The 15,401-nt window shown below is 42.1% G+C and overlaps 1 protein-coding gene across 2 annotated transcripts in view; it reads left to right on the top strand.

Annotated features, from left to right (window-relative positions):
- LOC134204833 (uncharacterized) overlaps positions 1-14,066 on the top strand; it is a 51,771-nt gene extending 37,705 nt beyond the window's left edge. For both annotated transcript variants that reach the window (XM_062679628.1, XM_062679629.1), the window contains one exon: positions 12,971-14,066. In XM_062679628.1, the coding sequence (XP_062535612.1) occupies positions 12,971-13,290 (320 nt within the window). In that variant the 3' untranslated portion in view covers positions 13,291-14,066. The remainder of the gene's footprint in view (positions 1-12,970) is intronic.
- The last annotated feature ends 1,335 nt before the right edge of the window (positions 14,067-15,401 follow it).

Here is a 15,401-nt window from a genome sequence, read left to right as displayed (position 1 = left end):
GAGCTAAGAAGAATAAAAAAGGAAAAAGGAAACAAAAAGAAGGAAGAATTAAGATGGAAGAAGGAAGAAGGAAATAGGAAGAAGGAAAAATGAAGAATAAAGAATGAAGAAGGAAGAAGGAGCCAGGAAGAATAGAAAAGGAAAAAAGAACCAGCGAGAATAAAGAAGGAAGAAGGAAGAAAAAAAGGTAGAAGGAGGATGAGAAGGAGAAGAAGACAAAAAGAAGAAGTAAAGAAGAAAGAAGAAGAAAGAAGAAGAAAGAAGGGAAAAGGAAGAAGGAAGAAGGAAAAATGAAAAAAAGGAAGAAGGGAGAAGAGAGAAGGAAAAAGGAAGAAGAAAGAAGGCATATGGAAGAAGGAAAAAGCAAAAAATAAAGAAGAAAGAAAAAAAAAGAAAGAAGGAGGAAAGAAGAAAAGAGAAGGAAAGAAGAAGGGAGAATGGAAAAGGAAGAAGGGTGAAGAAATGAGAAAAATTTAATTTATTCCCTAAAGTGCTTTTTGACCTCTCTAATATGCGATTTTTTTCAATACATTTTATATGATGCACAAGAAAGGCATCATCGCCACACCTTAGGCAAGCCCCACAACTCGCAGTTTTCTGGGAAGGTATCGTTATGCCCATGGACATATATTGATTGTGTTCGGATGCTTTCAAGAGGTTCCTTGTAGCAGACACCGTTTATGGTAGAATTGCTCAAAGCTGAAATTATTTATTAATCAGTAATTTTCATACTCTTAAATTTTCGAATTTACCCACATTAATTTCCTCCTCAATTCTTCCACACTCGAACTCGAACTACGATTCAGAGCCAGATGACCGGTTTTCGTATCTATAGGTAACGTATTTTTAGGTTATAAATCTGATAAATATATCACGTTAATCCTATATCGCAGCTATTCCGCATAGTTTTTTCCGTAGTACGGTTATAGTATTTAGATAATTAATGGCTTCCTACCTTTTTAGATTTAAACAAATTCACTTCATATATTCAATAAAGAATTCAATAAGTTTATTCTAGCGATCACGTTGATTATGCTCTCTACCTCTTATCGATACAGTTTGTTTGTTTTACTATATTCATCAAACCCTCTCCCCGGACCAGAATTGTATTCAGCATCTGTCATCTGCCCGGAGTGCTGCAGTGGTGCCAGAACATCCCCCGCCCCGTGGGTCCTGGGTATATCCTCCGGGTCGCTCGCAGGATTCACGATCTGCCACTTCCATAACAGCTAGTTTGACAACCGGTCGCTTCAGATCTCTACCACTCGCTGTCCGTACCACAGCTTGCCGCACTCTACCATTGCTTCCAACAATTACTTCGACAACCTTCGCACGGACCCACGTTCTCCGATTACCGTCAGCTACGTAGACCAAATCTCCAACTTTCACCTGCTTAGACTCTTCAAACCACTTGGACCGTCTGTTCAGGGTTGGGAAGTATGATATTTATCCATTGAGTCCATACTGCATCCGAAAGAAATTGTGATCTCTGATAGCTGCTCTTCAATGTTTCTGCTAAGTTCATCGGAGTATATAATAGACCATGGCTCCCGGATGAGTTCCCCAAGATAAAGTGGTTGGGCTTGAGCGTCTCATCATTCGCCGATGTTTGACGCATGTAGGTCAGTAGATGAGAATTTATAAAGCCTTCCGCCTATGCTAGGACCGTTAGTAAAATTTCGTCGTAAAACTTACGCTCGTATAGCCTCCTTGACACTCCGTACCATCCGTTCCCATACACCACCCATGTGTGGTGCGGATGGCGGATTAAAAGACCACTTGGTACGTGCATCGGAAGAGAAGAATGCAGCATGGGCGAGATTGCTGCAACACCGCACGAGGGCGAACGAGGCACGATATAAACAGGCGCGGAACAGACAAAACTCGATTTTCCGGAGGAAAAAGCGCCAGCAGGAAGATCGAGACCGTGAAGAAACGGAGCAACTGTACCGCGCTAATAACACACGAAAGTTTTATGAGAAGTTAAACCGTTCACGTAAGGGCCACGTGCCACAGCCTGATATGTGTAAGGACATAAACGGGAACCTTCTTACGAACGAGCGTGAGGTGATCCAAAGGTGGCGGCAGCACTACGAAGAACACCTGAATGGCGATGTGGCAGACGAAGATGGCGGTATGGTGATGGACCTGGGAGAACGCGCGCAGGACATAATTTTACTGGCTCCAGATCTCCAGGAAATCCAGGAGGAGATTGGCCGGCTGAAGAACAACAAAGCCCCCGGGGTTGACCACCTACCAGGAGAGCTATTTAAACACGGTGGTGAGGCACTGGCTAGAGCGCTGCACTGGGTCATTACCAAGATTTGGGAGGAGGAAGTTTTGCCGCAGGAGTGGATGGAAGGTGTCGTGTGTCCCATCTACATTAAGGGCAATAAGCTGGATTGTAGCAACTACCGCGCAATCACATTGCTGAACGCCGCCTACAAGGTACTCTCCCAAATTTTATGCCGTCGACTAGCACCAACTGCAAGGGAGTTCGTGGGGCAGTACCAGGCGGGTTTTATGGGCGAACGCTCCACCACGGACCAGGTGTTCGCCATTCGCCAAGTACTGCAGAAATGCCGCGAATACAACGTGCCCACACATCATCTATTCATCGACTTCAAAGCCGCATATGATACAATCGATCGGGACCAGCTATGGCAGCTAATGCACGAACACGGTTTTCCGGATAAACTGACACGGTTGATCAAAGCGACGATGGATCGGGTGATGTGCGTAGTTCGAGTTTCAGGGGCATTCTCGAGTCCCTTCGAAACCCGCAGAGGGTTACGGCAAGGTGATGGTCTTTCGTGTTTGCTATTCAACATCGCTTTGGAAGGAGTAATACGAAGAGCAGGGATTAACACGAGTGGTACAATTTTCAATAAGTCCGTCCAGCTATTTGGCTTCGCCGACGACATAGATATTATGGCACGTAACTTTGAGAAGATGGAGGAAGCCTACATCAGACTGAAGAGGGAAGCTAAGCGGATCGGACTAGTCATCAACACGTCGAAGACGAAGTACACGATAGGAAGAGGTTCAAGAGAAGACAATGTGAGCCACCCACCGCGAGTTTGCATCGGTGGTGACGAAATCGAGGTGGTAGAAGAATGTGTGTACTCGAGCTCACTGGTGACTGCCGAGAATGATACCAGCAGAGAAATTCGGAGACGCATAGTGGCTGGAAATCGTACGTACTTTGGACTCCGCAAGACGCTCCGATCGAACAAAGTTCGCCGCCGTAACAAACTGACAATCTATAAAACGCTCATTAGACCGGTAGTCCTCTACGGACACGAGACTTGGACGATGCTCGTGGAGGACCAACGCGCACTTGGAGTTTTCGAAAGGAAAGTGCTGCGTACCATCTATGGTGGGGTGCAGATGGCGGACGGTACGTGGAAGAGGCGAATGAACCACGAATTGCATCAGCTGTTGGGAGAACCATCCATCGTTCACACCGCGAAAATCGGACGACTGCGATGGGCCGGGCACGTAGCCAGAATGTCGGACAGTAACCCGGTGAAAATGGTTCTCGACAACGATCCGACGGGCACAAGAAGGCGAGGTGCGCAGCGGGCAAGGTGGATCGATCAGGTGGAAGATGACTTGCGGACCCTCCGTAGACTGCGTGGTTGGCGACGTGTAGCCATGGACCGAGCCGAATGGAGAAGACTCTTATATACCGCACAGGCCACTTCGGCCTTAGTCTGATTATAATAAATGGTACGTGCATCGGTGAACGTTTCGGAGCACTCATTGTTTATGGTTTTAATCTGCTCAACTAACTCATTGCTTGCCCCAACAAAATTAGTACCATTGTCCGAAAATATCTCTACTGGAGACCCTCGCCTACGAACGAATCTTCTAATGGCCATGAAACACGAGTAAAGACGACCAAGTATCTTTTCTCGCAGCGACGTCCAACAGCAACTTCTAGCGGCCCTAGGTAGTCAACCCCTACGTAACTGAATGGTCGAACAAATGGGGCCAGTCGTTCTTCCGGTAGCGGCGCCATTCTTGGATTTTGAGGTTGGCACTTCATCACTTTACAACGCTGGCATTTTTTCATCACTTTATCCACTGACGATCTTAAGTTGGAAATATGGAATCGCTGACGTACTTCGTTGACAACCGTTTCGCGATTGGCGTGTCCATATCTGATATGGTAATCCTCCAGTAGCAACTTTGTTAATGGGTGGTCTTTTGGTAGTATCACCGGGAACCTAGCGTCAAAGGTTGCATAACTCGCATTCGCTGTCCGACCTTCCATCCTTACGACGCCAAACTCATCAATAAACGGGGACAATTTATATAGGGGACTGGTTTTCTCGACATTCAATCGTTTGTTGTCTTGCTGTTCTTCGCGATTATGCAAAAGGATTCTTGTTTCGTCCGGATAGTAATCACTTTGCGCCACGCGCCACAGGTAGAGTAGAGTGGGGCAAGAGTGCGCGTGGGGTAAGAGTACGTTTTCGACTTTTTAAGTAATAAAAAGATCAACTAGCAGCACTGCATCAGTTTGACAGGTATTCTGGCCAACTATTATCATGTGTAATTGTAAACGATTTGAATAAACAACAAGGGAGATATGGAGTTAGATAACTTTTTGGTCATATTGCTAAAAAAAATGGATTTCCGCAACTAGTATTTCATTACCATATATACGTTCAATCAGGTGAACATTATACCATTTCGATAACCTATTGTATAGAGTACTTTATGGTACAGAACACCAATCCGGTTGGTTTTCCAAGAAGTCAAAACCATTACTTGAATCATTTTGGGACTGTGTGGTAAAAGTACGCAGGAACCGGTGGGGCAAGAGTACGCATATGAATCTTCAAGTTATGATGTCAAACCCGTATCTCCGGCCGAAATAAGACTTCTTCCAAAGCGTAAAGATCCACAACTAAGAAAAAGAGACATAATTTGAAATTATCACAAGTTTTTAGGATAAGTTGAAGTAATTCGGTGTTAGAAAGGCAAACAAAGCACTGAAGCAAAATAATGAAATTGTATTAGGACTTTTTGTACAACTAAACCTAGTTAGAAAACATAATTTCATCTAAATGATAATTTCATTTAATCAAAAGATACATTCATAAATTACGCAACGTTTAGCTGGGAGGGGTTGTGAGATGTGTGACGATCCATATAATATTCAGAGGATTCATACAAATAGTGTAAGATAGGGGGAGGAGTGATGAAATAGCCAAATTTTACGTTACGTAATTGGTGGACTTTCTTTAAGGAATATGCCTTTGTATACGCCACGCGAAACCTGATATATATTTTTACCTCTGTAGTTTTCTGTATATCTAAAAAACAATGGTTTTTCGTATGAAAGTGCACATTTTTAAGACCCTCTCCCCCTTTTAGAGTTACGTAATCTTTAAACATTCCCTAATATATTCACATTAAACATCAATTAAATGTTTTTAACTCTTATTTGTGTTAATATATACTTAAAGCACATGATTGGATAAATGCGTACTCTTACCCCACCCGATGCGCACTTTTACCCCACCGGTGGGGTAAGAGTGCGTTTTTCACTTGTCTTGCAATAAGGGTTCTACTTAAACGAAGCTCAATAATTTCAGTATTTTTTCCTCTGGGTAACATAAAGGAAGATTATATGAATCATCGACACTGATATGATATGCAGAAACTTGCTTCATAAGGGCCACATCGTCGATTGAAAACTAAGTGCGTACTCTTGCCTCTACTCTACTACTGTTCAGCTCCCTGATACTCATGCTGGCGAAGATGAACAATTTTCGCCGGCACTGTACGACGAAGAAGCTTTGAATGGACTTTGCTTGGGGGCTGTCCATAAACCACGTAGACTCTTGAGGGGGGGGAGGGGTTTCGAAAAAGTCTACGATAGTCTACGAAGGGGACTCTACGTAGACTTTTTATTTTTTATTTTTTATTTTAAATGATTTATACAGCAGCTTTGTGCGAAGATCAATGAATGATCGAAGATCAAAAATGTAATGAATTTTATTGAAGTAAAAGTCATGGATTTCAGCAGGAAATTCTTCTGTGTTGAGCAGGAGAATTCTCTCTTCTATAAAAACTTTCGAAAAAATTTCAAAATCTTCATTTGGATTTGCAGTTTTTAGAATTTTTTTTATTTTCGGACGGATTTTGGAATATCCAAGAAAAAGTCTTTGGAATGCCTAAAAGATATTCTTTGGAACTTGTAAAATGAATTCTTCGAAATTTCCGTGAGAAACCCTTCATAATATCCACTGGAGATTTTCTGGGATGTCCTCGGAAATTTTTTCTTAATTTCGTAAATTCTTAGGAATTTTTGCAAAGAATTCTTTGGACATATAAGCAAAATTCTTCGAAATGCCCGTGGAAGCTACTTCGTAAATTTCTTCGGCAGTTCTAATCCAATTTCTTTAGAATTATCGATGGAAAATCTTCGAAATTTCTAAATAAATTGTTGAAAACTTCTACAAGAAATTATTTGAATTACCCACCAAAAACTCTTTCCACAACACAAAATTGTATGCAGTTTTTGTAAAAAAAAGGCTTTGTAATTTTAATGTAAATTTATTCGAATTCTATTCGAACTTTTTACGAGAAATTTGCAAACTTTTGGAATTTAGAATAGAATTCTTGGGATTTCAACAGATGATTATTCAGGGTATTGCATGAAATTTTCAAGAAAAACATCGGAATTATCACGGAGAGTCACGGTTATCACGGTTATTGGGAGATTTAAAACTTATTGGAATGTAGACTTGATATTCTCGGAATTTCAACTCGTACACACTTAATTTATTTTAACGGGCTCGGTAAACGAATTACCGATTTCTCAACAGCTGAGCTCTCGGCAGTCTGCTCAGTAAAAAGTTGAACCATTTACCGAGTGCTCGGTTTGCATTCTTATTATGAAATATCAAAAAATACCGTATTGATCTGTAACAGCTACTGAGCACTCGGTAAAAAAAATCCGGATGAGTTTTAAAAAGAATACCGACCTCTGTTGAGAATATTACCGAACAAATGTAATTGAGCATTCGTTTTCCTTGGGATAAGCAGAATAAAAGAAACAAATTTTTGATCGAATTGAGTTAATTTATTTAAAAAATAGTAATCTTTCCAACGGTTTTAAACAAAACCGATTGACCCGGAGTAGATTGCTCTTAAACGTAGTCTCATATGTATTATTATTTAAATGGGTCGAAATTGTCCGATGTCCGAATTCCGACGGGTTTCCTGTGCTCAGGTGGATCCATCAGAAGGAAGTTGATAAACAAACCAAACGTGTACTTCGTGGTTGGCAACTTCCGCTTCAGACCTAGCGGAATGCTGGCTTCCTCTGTCAGGTACTCAATCGGACCAAACCCGATGAATGCAGCCCACATTCCTGAAAATTCAAGTAGATGTTATATATTTGCTGGCTTCAAAATGGATCGCTTCTACTTACCGAAAACTCAACCACAATGAAAATATTATTTGGTCAAGCAAAACACGCGCAAAAATGAAGAGAAATAATTGCACAATATGGCGCCACATCGAGCGTCAAGTGATTCTGGTGTAAACTGGGGTCGGTAAAAGTATTACCGTAAATTCAGCAAAGTATATTTTGTTTCACTGAGTACTCGGTATATTTTTTGACAACTTCAATCAGAATTTGTTAAACAGAGTAGCTCGGTTATTCATTTTACCGATATCTCGTAAATTTTAATGCATTGCTGAGAGGTCAGTATAATGTTTTACAAAACTTTGTATTTTTATTATAATTAACTGACCTCTCGGTTGAAAATTATTTTTACCGGGTAAAATCAGTAAAAATTATTACCGAGCTGAAGTTCTCGATTTAAGTGTGTACGGAGCCAGATGACTCGACCAATTCGTAGAGAACACAAAAACATCCTTCTCTGGCATCCAAGCGATTCCAAGGACTCGTTGCTGTTTTTCTTCCTTGCTGCCATCAATACATAACAATCGCTGCTCGCATACCTCACCGAGATTGCGCAGGACCACGTCGCTGTTGCTGACCCAATTTCGCATATTGAAGCCAGCCTTCGAGTGGATTAGCTTCACTTGCATTGCCCGTTCCGTTGCTTCTTCTGGCGTGTCAGCACTATCAAAGTAGTCGTCCATGTAGGTTTTCTTTTTGATCGCTGCTGCCGCCACCGGAAACTCCTTCGCATTTTCATCCGCATTACGATGCATAACGTACTGCGCTATGCATGGCGAACAAGTAGCGCCAAACGTTGCGACGTCCATAATATATATTTCTGGTTCTGACTGACATCAAAACGGAACAAAAATCGCTGTGAATGTGTGTCCTCTCTTTTGATCCGGATTTGATGGAACATTTTTCGATGTCCCCCAAAAGCAATCCGTCTTTCACGGAATCTGCTCATAACACCCGGTAGCTGGGCCAGCATATCTGGACCTTTCAGAAGTTGAGAGTTCAACGAAACCCTTCTACTTGCGCAGCCGCATCCCATACGAGTCGCTTCTTGTCCGGCTTCCTTGGATGAGCTACTACATTAAGCGGCAGGTACCAGACGCGACTAGGATCCACCAGCGCCAATTCTTCATTTGTTGCCCTATGTGCGTAACCGTTTTCAACGTACTCACGAATTTGCCGATGAACATTAGTTCGTAGTTCGGGATCTTTCGCCAGTTTAGATTCTAGGCCTTTCATCCTCTTAATTGCCATTGGCAAGCTGTCGGGGAACTGTATCCTGTCGACAAATCGACCATTCTCGCGAACTGTTGCTCGCTCTAATATTGCTCTTTTCACAATTGTTTAGCTTTCTGTGATAATCCTTCTCACCCCGTTTTCGAACTTCGCGCTGTCAACCACTTTGAGACGATGATGAAAACAAACTTATTTTATTGTTGACTATCGAATTTGCTGATTGTCAGATGCAAGGCCAATCAAAATAAGGTACTTCAAAATAAATATTGTATGGAAAAATTAGGTAACCTTACTCAGCAGTAACCTTGACGCACTGCGAAATCGAGTGCGAGATTCGACTGTGATAATCATTTATTTGGGGTTAGTCTAAATAGGAGTAAATGTCGCAATATTTCTTTCGCTCGAACTATCTCAGCTGGTTCTGGTAGTTGTACCGAATTCATTCCTACTTCTTCCATTACGAAATATTTTCGGATCATCTCGTTTAGCTCTCGATCGACTTCAGACTTACAGCCGTGCAGACCCAGAAACTGGTAGGAGTCTTGGTTCTCTCCGCAAGGTTCGTAAATTGTCCATCCAAGAACGCTTCTTACTGCTATAGGTTCGCCTGATTGACCAACACGACTTTCAGTGGACAGTGGTGCAAATAACTCCAAGTTCTGTAGGCCGATGAGCACTTTTGATTCCGCCTCTTGGAACGGCATCGTTGGAATATTTTCAAGGTGTTTGAAATGCTTGCCTATAACGCTCATTTGCAAACTCTGCTTCGGCAGGTTAAGTGCGCTGACAGTGTGGGCAGATGCAAGTTTGTATCGTTCTTTTCCTCCTCTCGCAGAAATTGTTAAGTCAACTCGCCTCGATGAAAGCTCCTTACGGACTACATTTGATGTCCACGTCAACTCCAATGGCTCCGGTACTCCGTTGATTCCTAAGCGTTGTGCTAAACTAGCTTCGATCAAGGTGCGAGACGATCCTTCGTCAAGGAAAGCAAACGTGTCTATGCTTCGAGCACCATGATGCAGAGTGACAGGTACTACCCTGAACAACACAGGTTTCATCGCGACCCGATGAGCCTGACAGTCCGCTCGAACAATGATCTCACGATGTAGCAATGGATGGTGGCGGACACGGCAACCTTCCGCATTACAGTAGTACCTTGAACGACACACCTTATTACCGTGGGGAAATAGGCACACCTCTCAAAGCTTGAATCGTTCTACTACTCTTAGACGATCCATAACGTTCATTTGCCTGAACTTGTCGCAGTTGCGCACACGATGATCTAGCTTCCAACATATTGAGCATGGTTCTTGCGGAAGATGTGTTACTGTCACACTTGGAGTATCGTTGTGCGATAGTATGTGCGCCTTAAGGTTGTGTTTTGTTCTATCAGTGTGAGTGTTCTCTTTTCTCGGTGCCACGAATGTTGTCACCTCGCTCGCATCAACCACGAGCCGGTCCATAAACTCCCCAAACTCCTTTAGCGATGGTTCGTCGAACTCTCGTTTATACCGAACCCATTCTAATTTAATCGATGCCGGTAGCTTCTCCACAAGTTCCTCCAATAGAGTGGGATTCTATAGGTGACTTCGCAGATTTGCGGCCTCGAGGTGGTCGCACAATTGTTGAACCGCTATACCAAAACTCATCAAACTGTCAAGTCGTTCCTATTTCGGTGCTTCTAAACGTCGAACTTTCGCCAGTAGATTTTTCACAAGTAATTCCGGCCGCCCGTACAACCGCCGAAGGGTTTCCATAATTGACAACACCGCGTTTGGGAACATAAGTTTCGTTGCTACCGCGTAACGCGCTTGGTCACGTAGGCACTCTCGCAGACGAATTACGTTTTCCACCGGAGAAAATCCGCACGCTGCAGTCGAATCCAAATAGCTACTATAGAAGATGGGCCACTCTTCAGGGTCACCGGAAAACATAGGTAACTTCTTCGGCCACAGTTGTCTTGCAGCGATTTGATTCGATGAAGGTTGTAGTATTGGTGTTTCTTCCTCACCTAAGATGCGCCCCGCCCTGGACCGAGGCAATGCAGTAATATCGATCACCTTTCTTTCCTCGATAGCTGCTCTAGTTTTAGAAACTGCAGCACCAACTAGCTCGGCACCTTCTACTTCCTCTTCTTCTTCGCTGGATTCTTCCACCGATAGAGATAATCTTCCAGACGTCCGATGCTTCGACAACCATTCATGCGCTTTGGATCTTCCACTGAAGAAGTTATGTTGCGGAAGGGCATCTTCTTCTGCAATTTACTCCTCCAAGAGATGTTTCTCTTCGAGAAATTTCTGCGCCATCTCAAGATTTTATCTGTTGATCGCATTTTGCTGCTGTTCCAGCGCCTGTTCTTTTCGCAGGTGTTCCTTTTCTTCCTCCAGTTCCCTTTGCTCCTTCTCTAACTTCTGCCTCTCCATTTTCTGCTTCTCCTCTAATCGCTGCAGCGCCAACTGCGCTAGAGCTCGAGAGCCGGATGAACTCAAATTCGCAGATCCACCAAGAGAACTTGCACGTTTACGCGTATCGGGAACTTTCTTCGGTATACCGTAGTCTGCTAGTGAAGCACCTCTTTGCGAAAGACATTTTCAGCATCGTCAGGCACTAGTTTGTCTCTTTTACGATTTTCGGCTTTCGATTTTTTTTTCCAGAAGCGCGATTTTAGTAGACACAGCTTCAGAAATTGTCGGCTTCAAACGGCTTGTGGAAGCCTTTTCTGTCTGTACTTTCGCGGTCGTTTTCTTGCCGCCCTTTTTTCGGTTCCGCAGTTTGTGTCAGCTCAGTCGGTGAACGGTTACATTTCGCGCAGTGCCAGGGTCGATTTACTACACCTGGGGAAACATCAGGTGATACCATACCTGACAGGTATCGCACTGTACCATATTGTCCACCGAATTCTTCCGAGGACACATTGCGCAGTCGCTTCCATCTAACTCTGGATCCATTCCGGGTAATCTTTGAGAGTGTTCGGATGCTTTCGAGAGGTTCCTTGTAGCAGACACCGTTTATGGTAGAATTGCTCAAAGCTGAAATTATTTATTAATCAGTAATTTTCATACTCTTAAATTTTCGAATTTACCCACATTAATTTCCTCCTCAATTCTTCCACACTCGAACTCGAACTACGATTCAGAGCCAGATGACCGGTTTTCGTATCTATAGGTAACGTATTTTTAGGTTATAAATCTGATAAATATATCACGTTAATCCTATATCGCAGCTATTCCGCATAGTTTTTTCCGTAGTACGGTTATAGTATTTAGATAATTAATGGCTTCCTACCTTTTTAGATTTAAACAAATTCACTTCATATATTCAATAAAGGATTCAATAAGATTATTCTAGCGATCACGTTGATTATGCTCTCTACCTCTTATCGATACAGTTTGTTTGTTTTACTATATTCATCAAACCCTCTCCCCGGACCAGAATTGTATTCAGCATCTGTCATCTGCCCGGAGTGCTGCAGTGGTGCCAGAACAGATTGTATATATCACGAAGAATCATGGATCCGTAAAGTGTTAGGGGCCCCATACACGCTCCGACGTGTTGTACAACTTTGACTCCACCCCCAGGAAATTTGGTTCGGTCGGAGTGAAGTCGTACAACTTTCCCACAGACGGTCTGACTTTACTCCGTCCCAACCAAATTTCCTGGGGGCGGAGTCAAAGTTGTACAACATGTCGGAGCGTGTATGGGGCCCCTTATACACGCCTGAGGCTACCAAATAAACGAACTTGAAAAAAATCTCTTGGACATAGTACCTGCGAACCCTGCTAGTCTAGAATGACCGTGAAACTCGAAGCGGATAATGAATTGCACCTGTAGGAAGCATGTGGTCTATATAATGCTATCAAGTCTATTCGTTTGTCAAATCCTTTCAACTTTCTTCGGATACTCTCCGTAGGCTTCAAATAAACGCATCATTTAGATCACCTCTCGTTCGTTGGCGCTAATGATTAGTTTTTTCTATTTCTTTTTCTAATATTGAAGCCAACTCCACATTTTTCTCTGTTGTCAACATTGAAGTAAAAGTGGCAGTGTGAAGTGCTTGCGATGAGAACCACTTCTCCGAATTCGCGTTCTAGATATTTTTGGCCTTTCGGGCCATCTCCCACCGATAATCTTCGATTCCTGGTCCAATTGACGGGATCTGCATGAATGTTTTTTTTTTCGACCACTCTTTACATTGTACTTTTTTTTTACTAAATACACAGTTTATCCCTTGCTTGAATCTACCAGATTGATATGGCATGCACACTCATCGTATCCTTTTTATTACAGGTCTTAACCACCTTTGCACCGACACCCTGCAGTGCGACATTGGAATGATTTGCGCGATAAAGAACATTACCAAAACTACCACGCTAGTGACCAGTAAAACCTTTATGACCAGTAACATGCTGCATAACAATAACACCAACTATAAGATGTGCCTGTGTGATAAGGAGATTGGATACGTCGAGGATAAGCATGACTACCGCCACTGTAGTGGCGCTATTGCTGCGATCTTTTCCTCGCCCCTGCTGATACCAATGCTGACCGCTGTCTTCGGCTGTACGATACTCCGGAAATTAAGCAACTACTGGCTTGTCGACATATAAACTCGATTTTCGATTGATGCTCTGAATCCGCTTTTATCATTACGCAATATAACACACAAATTTAGCTTTAGGATAAGCTCTTCGCTAAGTATAATTGTGATTGCTAACTCATGTGCTAACACAGATGATAAAAAAACAAGCTTAGTGCAAGTATTTTGCCTTGAAATGGACCGAATTTCCTCTCTCGTATATGAAACAAATCATGCCTTTATGTGATCTACGTCTGCACCATCCAAAAATACGAAAAACATATTGCAAGTACTAGACAGTAAGATTAAATCGAGCGCCAAGCTGTGTGTATTTTTCAAGTATCTTAGATCATAGTGAACAAAAATCATAGATATTTTTAATGTCGCTTTTCTACTGTAGTGCAAACAAAAATGACAAGGCAATTCATATTTGTACTGATCTGCACATTATTCGGATTGAGAAACATATCAAAATTCTTTTATAGTAAGACGAGAAAAAATAGGCTAAGAACAAGACGTACTTTATTATCCCTAAAGTAACATTTCAAATTAAAAAAGCTCTCGTTTGGTTTCGTTCGAGTAGCACATTCGATTGAATCAAAAATTAGGATAGTGCATCTTCTGTAATTCAGATTATCATAAACATATTTCCTAAATATTGTGGCTTTGTGTAGATAATGGAAAAAAATCAAGAAAATCACATAAAAATAAATCTACGATAAAATTCATTCATCAGTTTAGCATTTTAGACTCTATTTATTATACGAGATAGAATTATACATACTTCAAATAAAATTTAAAATAAAACATTGGATTTCAATGGCAGTTTGATTCTTTGATAAATACCCTTTCTGATCTTATTCAAATCAATTTTCTATTTTTTTTCATATTTCATATTTCCATTTTTCATAATTCATATTTCCTCCCATCCAGGAATATCCATCGATGATTTTATCTTGCAATCGAAGAAATTTCTTCTAAAATTCCCATCAGCTTTCCTACGGAAATTTCTTCACAAAATCTTACAGGAATGCTTTCACAAATTCATTCTGAAGGATCTCTGTGCGATATTTTTAAACGAACATCCGGAGGAATCCGGAAAAGAGTTCTCTTGAGAAAACTTGAAAAGTTTTCATATGAAACCCCGGAAGAGATCCAAAAAAAATCCAGACAGACCCTCTGGAAGAGGGAAATATTCTGTCATGATATCCGCGATTACTTGTGGATCTTTGGTCGCTGTGGCGTTTACCTTGATGGCCATTCCCTTGTACCGTCTTTTGCCCTGCATACTGTTTATTCACCTCCGGATCTCTGTAGCAGCCTGGTTCTCATGATAAAGTGGAGAAACTCTGTCCATGATTTATTTTATGCCTTTCTGATAATTTGTCGACAGTTGTTGCGTGCTGCTTAATCAACTTCTAAAGTGAGGACCATATCGAGATGATTTTTCGGTATTTTTTTTGCGCGTTCAATGGCCCGGAGAAGTTTTCTGCGTGATTTGTTCGTCGTTCAACCACTGCAGTGCAGTGGTTTTCGGAATGTTTGATTGATGAAGCTGCGTTATTAATAACTGTAGTAAGGATCGAGATTGATATAGGAACACGAGTATCAAGTTCAGATTTAAACCTTATGTGAGTGACGGGGTACCTGGTACCAATTCTGATATTGAAACTTAAATAACTTGTTGTAGGTAAGTTCAAATACTAATGAAACTTTCGGACATCTTGTAGAATGTTGAGACGAAGCGATGGGCAAACTTTGAGGTCTAGGTTGCGATTAGAGCGCTTATTAGGGTCGAGAACTATTTATACCCCTTGAACGGGTGACGGGATACCTGGGTACCCAACCATATAACAGTAAGCCTGTATATTTATATGAGTGTTTGATTATTTTTTTTTTCCTAAGCAATGGAGGGGAATCTGCTCAACAGACATCCTGGGTTGTCCATGAAGTGTGGGGTTAGGGACCACCTTCGACAGCAAAAGAGGGAGACAGAACTACATGCTCGACCCGCTAAACCGTTTCCATTGCCGCCAAGCCCAAAGTCCCTTCGGTTCAACCAGAAAGTAATACTTCATAGGGGGCAGTGCACAACGCACCCTCGAGGATAGCTGCGTGTCCTTGCAACACCGAACATCGTGA

Source organism: Armigeres subalbatus, unplaced genomic scaffold, assembly GCF_024139115.2.
Source record: "Armigeres subalbatus isolate Guangzhou_Male unplaced genomic scaffold, GZ_Asu_2 Contig937, whole genome shotgun sequence".
Taxonomy (NCBI): Eukaryota; Metazoa; Arthropoda; class Insecta; order Diptera; family Culicidae; genus Armigeres; species Armigeres subalbatus.
Note: the sequence above shows the minus strand (reverse complement) of the source record. Positions and strands in the feature narration are given on the sequence as shown.